Source organism: Leptodactylus fuscus, chromosome 7 (assembly GCF_031893055.1).
Source record: "Leptodactylus fuscus isolate aLepFus1 chromosome 7, aLepFus1.hap2, whole genome shotgun sequence".
Lineage (NCBI taxonomy): Eukaryota > Metazoa > Chordata > Amphibia > Anura > Leptodactylidae > Leptodactylus > Leptodactylus fuscus.
Genome location: NC_134271.1, coordinates 132,859,212 through 132,865,262, shown reverse-complemented (window position 1 = coordinate 132,865,262; position 6,051 = coordinate 132,859,212). Strand labels below are relative to the sequence as shown.

At 40.6% G+C, this 6,051-nt stretch overlaps 1 protein-coding gene across 1 annotated transcript; it reads right to left on the bottom strand.

The window, feature by feature from the left end:
• Positions 1 to 2,305: 2,305 nt before the first annotated feature.
• Positions 2,306 to 4,824, bottom strand: LOC142213362 (olfactory receptor 6N1-like). The gene is made up of 3 exons (XM_075281679.1): positions 4,745 to 4,824; positions 3,845 to 3,948; positions 2,306 to 3,243 (listed from the first exon to the last, which is right to left on the bottom strand). Exons 1-3 carry the CDS (start codon positions 4,822 to 4,824, stop codon positions 2,306 to 2,308), a joined length of 1,122 nt encoding a protein of 373 aa, XP_075137780.1.
• Between the last annotated feature and the right edge of the window lie 1,227 nt (positions 4,825 to 6,051).

Below are 6,051 nucleotides of genomic sequence, written 5' to 3'. Positions count from 1 at the left end.
CCGGGAGTGTCTTTAGGTGGATGTCGCGAGGCAAATCCGCCTGCAAGAATGAGCATGTTGCTTTTTTTTCCCGGGAGCTCCCGGAAAAAAAAACTGACTGGCTCCCATTGACTTCAATGGGAGCCATCTTTTTGGTCAGGATTTTGAGGTGGATATGGCCTCAAAATCCTGACCAAAAAACCCTGTGTGAACCCAAAGGAAACCTTGAATGGGTTCCTGACAAGCCCCAGGCCATAGAAAGTTCCTGAATTTATTTTGGTCATATCCATTGGCAACCGATCAAGACTAAAGATGTCACCATAAAGATGGTTTGAAAAAATATTTTAAACTGTAACATTTTAAATAAAAAATATAATAATAATAATAATAATAATAATAATAATAATAATAAAAATATTATTATATTTATTTTTATTTTTTTTCTTTCAACTATTAAGGGTCTGACAGTCTATAAATTTAATTATGGTTATTCTTAGGATTCAGATGCAAGATCACAGTAACCAGGAGTAAAGTACAAGCTATAGGAGAGCAGCAGCAGAATCAGGCTGACAACTGCAAGCAGTAAAAAATGCTGCCTAAGGGTGCATTCAGACTACGTAACGCCGGGCGTGTATGAGAGCCGTACACGCCGGCATTACGGCAGACTGCCGAACACTTCCCATTCACTTCAATGGGAGCGCTCGTAAACGCCGCTGTTACGAGCGCTCCCATTGAAGTGAATGGGAAGTGTTCGGCAGTCTGCCGTAATGCCGGCGTGTACGGCTCTCATACACGCCCGGCGTTACGTAGTCTGAATGCACCCTAAATGTAATACACCACCAAGACCGGCCTCAGATGCCTTCACCAAAGCTCCTCACAAGAAGAGATGGATTTTCGCTGAATCTGAAGACTGGAATTGTCACCTGAACAGATGCATGTACTACAGATAGATGCACTGTAGCAGAAACCTAAAACCAAATGTGCACACAACTCACAGGGACAGAGATAACAAAATGGTCATCAAGTCACAGGTAAAAAGTTGAAGATGGCAATGAGAAAGCAAATCATAAGAAGTTGAGCCTGGAAAACCAAGCCAATAGTCAAATCCAATCCGGAACCCAGAACAAAATCGCAAGACGGAGAGGAATCCAGGAACAAAGCCTGAGGTCAATATAGGAGTAGTCAAAGGAAAGTAGGTGCAAACCAGGAGCAGTAAACTAGCAGATAGCAAACTGAGCTAAGGGTCCATTCACATGGAGGAAAATGGTGAGGAATTTGGTGTTGAATTTCAGCTCTGAAAGAAAAGCCTCCCATTGACTTCAATGGGTTCCTTTTTCTGCTAGTAGAATGGGAGGCTTTTTTTTTTCAGAGCTGAATGGACCCTAATAGTCTGCACATGAGTAAGGAGGGCATGGCTTTATATAGTCCTTTATATAGTCCTGCTGTTAACTGGTCCAAGCCAGGACCAGGAACTGCAGTAGCTTCCCAGGTTATCCAGTTAATGTTAGGGTGAGTTCACACGGGGTATTTGGGACCTGAATTTGACGTGGAGGCCACCTCAGGTTCCGGTACAAAATATGGGTAGCTGCGATTGGATGCCGGTGCACCTGTCGCGCACTATGAGCCAGGAGCCAGAACAAACAACTCCTGGAAAAAAGAACTGACCCGCTCCCATTGATTTCAATGGGAGCCATCTTTTTGGTCAGGATTTTGAGGCAGATTCAGATTCAAAATCCTGACCAAAATACCCCGTGTGAACTCAGCCTTAAAGGTACAGCCGCCGGATAGAGAATCCTATTGATGACAAAACCCTGTTAAGTCAATAGAAATTACTATGACAGATTGTTTCTCAGATTGTTTTTGTAAGAACAGCGAGGCTCTGGAACTCTCTGCCCCAGGAAGTGGTAATGGCGGATTCACTGAACAAGTTCAAAGTGGGCCTGGATGCCTTTCTTGAAAGAAAAATATAACGGGTTATGGTCTCTAGATTTTAAGGACACGTTGATCCAGGGTTTTATACTGACTGCCAGATTTGGAGTCGGGAAGGAATTTTTTTCCCCTGAAATAGGGCAATTGGCATGAGCCTCATGGGTTTTTTTGCCTTCCCCTGGATCAACACTGGACTTGATGGACTAATGTCTTTATCCAACCTCATCTACTATGTAACTATGTAACTATCCATTCTACTTATGGAAAGCATATCACACGTGGAATAACGCACATACAATATTCAATCTTTACTTGAGATCATTTTTTTTTTCATTTTACAATGCACATTCCAAAAAAATTCCACCTTTACTATCACTTCTATTTCATAAATGAGACTTTATTGCTGCTTTACAAGGTAACCCAGATACCTTCTGAAAACATTTTTCACATCTCTGTTTCTGAAGGTATAAATAAATGGGTTTACGAGTGGGGTGACCGCTGTGTACATGAGAGCAAGAAATTTATCATACTGACTACCATTAGGTTTTACATAAACAATGGTGGCTGTGCCATAAAAAAGACTGGCCACGATCAGATGTGAGGAACAGGTGGAGAAGGCTTTCTTCTTACCCTCTCCACTCCTAATCTTCAAAACCGTTATAATAATACGTATATACAATCCTAAAATGATGATGAACGGGACTACAACATCAATGAAAGCAACTGAACTGGTTAGGACAATGACATAGACAGGAATGGAGCAAGCCAAACTCTGGAGTGGGGCAAAATCACAGAGGAAGTGGTTGATTTCATGAGGACCACAAAATTGTAAGCGAGCGGTGATGATAGTGGGTGCCAGAACAATAAGGAATCCTACTAGCCAAGGCACAATGGCTAACTTAATACAAAACTGATTGGTCATTATAGATGGGTAACGCAAAGGGCTATTAATAGCCAGGTGTCGGTCAAAGACCATTATGGCCAGAAGATAACACTCGGTGACCCCTAGAGAGTTGAAGACATACAACTGGGTAAAACAACCGATAAATGAAATTTTCTTCTCCGATAATACTAGGTTAGAAAGGAGGTTGGGAACGGTGGAAGAAACAAAAACGATCTCTAAGGCAGCAAAGGTGGAAATATATAAGTACATTGGAGTATGAAGAGAGAGTTCTAACTGGACAATAGCTATAATGGCAGAATTTCCCACAACACAAATAACGTAGGTCAGTAGAATCAAGATAAACAGCAAGATCTGGAGGTGTTGAAGGGCGGAGAAGGACAATAACGTGAATCCATTGACTGATGTGTGGTTAAATATCTCCATTTTAGTTCCTACAGAAGAAACAAAAGATATTTTGATATTGATCTTTTAGCCGTAATCGTTCTACATAGAGCATAGGTCCTCAACTGTTGGATCATGGTCCAAACCTAGACCAAAGAAGTCATGTTTCCATACCCTATGGACCTACCACTATAGATATTCTGGAGACAGCAGTGTTTCCTCTGCAAAGTAAGAATGCTTTCAAAAATAGTGTTAGTGTTTTTCCCACCCCTGCCTCAAACTTTGGCATATCAAAATAGATTCCTGGATTAATTGCACATCACCAGGGCATAATAAATATTATAATATACAATTAAAGGAATTTTTTTTTTTCTTTTTGAAGTCATACATTTTTAATCTGGTATTGAATATATAACGGATGAGGTTTTTTTTTTTTTTTTTGTTTTTTTTTGAAGCATTATGTTATCTGTTTATAGAAATTGTAAGATTACTACTTGTAACCAGATCTGTCCTTCAGTAGGGTGGGTGGTCCAATTGTCCATTAATGTCTTCATATATAGAGTCCAAATAATATTGTCATAAAATTTTTATGTTTTAAATAGATGGCCTCTTACCTTATTGCGTTGTGATTGGTCATAACAGCATATGTACTTTGTGAAGGTGAGGGTGGCAGAAGATCAGTCCTGCGCCCATGGATTCGGACGTAAGTATAAGCACCAGAAAGCTCATACGTCAACCGTGTGGATAAAACAAGTCTGTTTATTGGAAAACATGGAAAACACAAAAATTCATTGAAAATTCTATTCTGTTCTATTCTATTCCTTGAATTCTAATTGATTGAAATATTCTAATTTTAAAGAAATTAAACAGAATCAACTTACTTAAAAAAAAAAATCTCGATATATATTGTGCATTAGAGCTTGCTGTGCCCCCTTTTATAATAACATTGTACAAAGGAAAATCCCCTAAGCAATTAACGTGTTTTCCTTGACTTCTGGGAATTAGGAGACCTTAGAGACCACAGAAGTGAGTTCATTAGTGTGTACACGGATTAACACTAATCTCATTAGTTCGTTCAACAATAATGAACTTCTTTCTACTGAATGTAAAACATATCGGAATGAGTTTTACTGACATGAGAATGTTGAATTTTCACCACAATTCTCATACAATATTAATATGGACTGTGTGTTCTGAATATATAATATTAAATAGGTAATGGGGTTAAGCTGAGCTTGAGATTTCAGGATCGATTTTAAAATCCGATTTCCGATCATTTTCCAGCTGATCCCAATTGTGATTGTGAAATTTGCTCGATCGCCATTTAGAATCCGATCTTTTCCAATCCTGATTGCTCGAACCTAGTAAATGCTTCTCTATGGGAAAAGTCACTTTTAGGGTTGAGCTGATCTTGAAATTTCAAAGTCCGATTTCGGATCATCTTCCAGCGGATCCTGATCGCGATTGTGAAATTTGCTTGAGCGCCAATCGGGATACGATTTTCTATGATCCCAATCGCTCAACCCTAATAAGATAACTTTTGTGACCTACAGTACCTTCAACCACCTCTCTGTTATGTCCTGGAAATCAGTTCTCCATTTTCTTCCTCTTGGACCAGTACATGAGGACATGTTAGACTGCTTAATTCACAGAGGAGGAAGTGGAACACTCTCTCCCATATAGAGACACATACGATATAGAAACTAAAACTTCCCTTTTATTACATCTATAGTAAAATGATATAAACCCTATAAAATGTCAAACAGACCACACTACTAATAGGGTATAATTCTCCAAATTCCACTTACTTGTAAAAAATATACACACAAGTGAGAATGATTTCACAAACAGGTAGGAGGGTGTAGTGTAAGCTAGTTGACCCTATTTCTGGGTCACTCCCTCAATCATATTGTGCATGAAAAATGTGCTTTAGGGCTGACACAAATACAAAATCAGTGACCTCTTAATCTTTAAGCAAGTGTGTACCACTCCTCCTTGAGGCTACTGGCCTACTACCATGCCAACAGGAGGTAAAGGGGATCACAGAAATTATAGGTCTCCTGGAAGACAGCCAGTTAATAAGGCACCCCAAACAACGCTACTAGATACTACAACTCACATTGCTCCTCCAGCATACCACATGTGCATAACATGGTAGTGTGACACTGTTCTAAACCTCATTTGCCTTGGCTAATGGAGTCCCACAGAGGAGGAACTGCTCTGTGTCCTCAATCAAGAAATAGAATCCTGGCTTTCTTCACAACAACTCAAAATTGGAACCATGGTGTAACATCCCTGCCTGTTCGGGTCTCTGTACCGCCCTCTGCTCATGTGCTGCAGCGCAGGAGGCGGGTGCAGTTTGGTTCTTGGCTTAAAGTTTTTGGTCGCACTGTGTGAACTCGGCTCTAGTTCTGTGATTGCATTTGCACTACACTCGTCTTCTGCCTTTGTTGCCTCTGTCCATTAAATGGTTAATTTTGTCTTGCCTGTGATTGACAGCCTGCCTTCCTGTCAACTCCAGGGGCGGGTTCTTCCTCCCTATATAGCCTTTGCTCCCATTCACACCATGCTTGCTATTACCGTGTGCTCCTTACTGTCACTATTTTTGCTTGCATTCTTAACCTTGACCTTTGGCTTTCCCTACTGACAATTCTTTGGACTCCGATTTGGCACTGCATCGCTCGACTGTTACTGATCCTTGGCTAGCTGACCTCTCTTTGTTGTTGTCCGTCTTGTCTGTGTTTTGTGTCTCACCTATACAGGGAGGGACTGTCTTTGTGGTTGTCGCCTATTACCTAGGATAGGGCCTGGCAATAGGAAGGGTCAGTTGGGGGCTTCAGCTTAGGGCTCACTGTCTC

Coding starts and splice junctions, on each gene's coding strand:
- LOC142213362 (XM_075281679.1), bottom strand. CDS start 4,824: ATGTCCTCATGTACTGGTCCAAGAGGAAGAAAATGGAGAACTGATTTC. Junction 3,949..4,744: donor GAGAGGTGGTTGAAGGTACT/GTAGGTCACAAA, acceptor TCCAATAAACAG/ACTTGTTTTATCCACACGGT. Junction 3,244..3,844: donor GCCACCCTCACCTTCACAAA/GTACATATGCTG, acceptor TTTCTTCTGTAG/GAACTAAAATGGAGATATTT.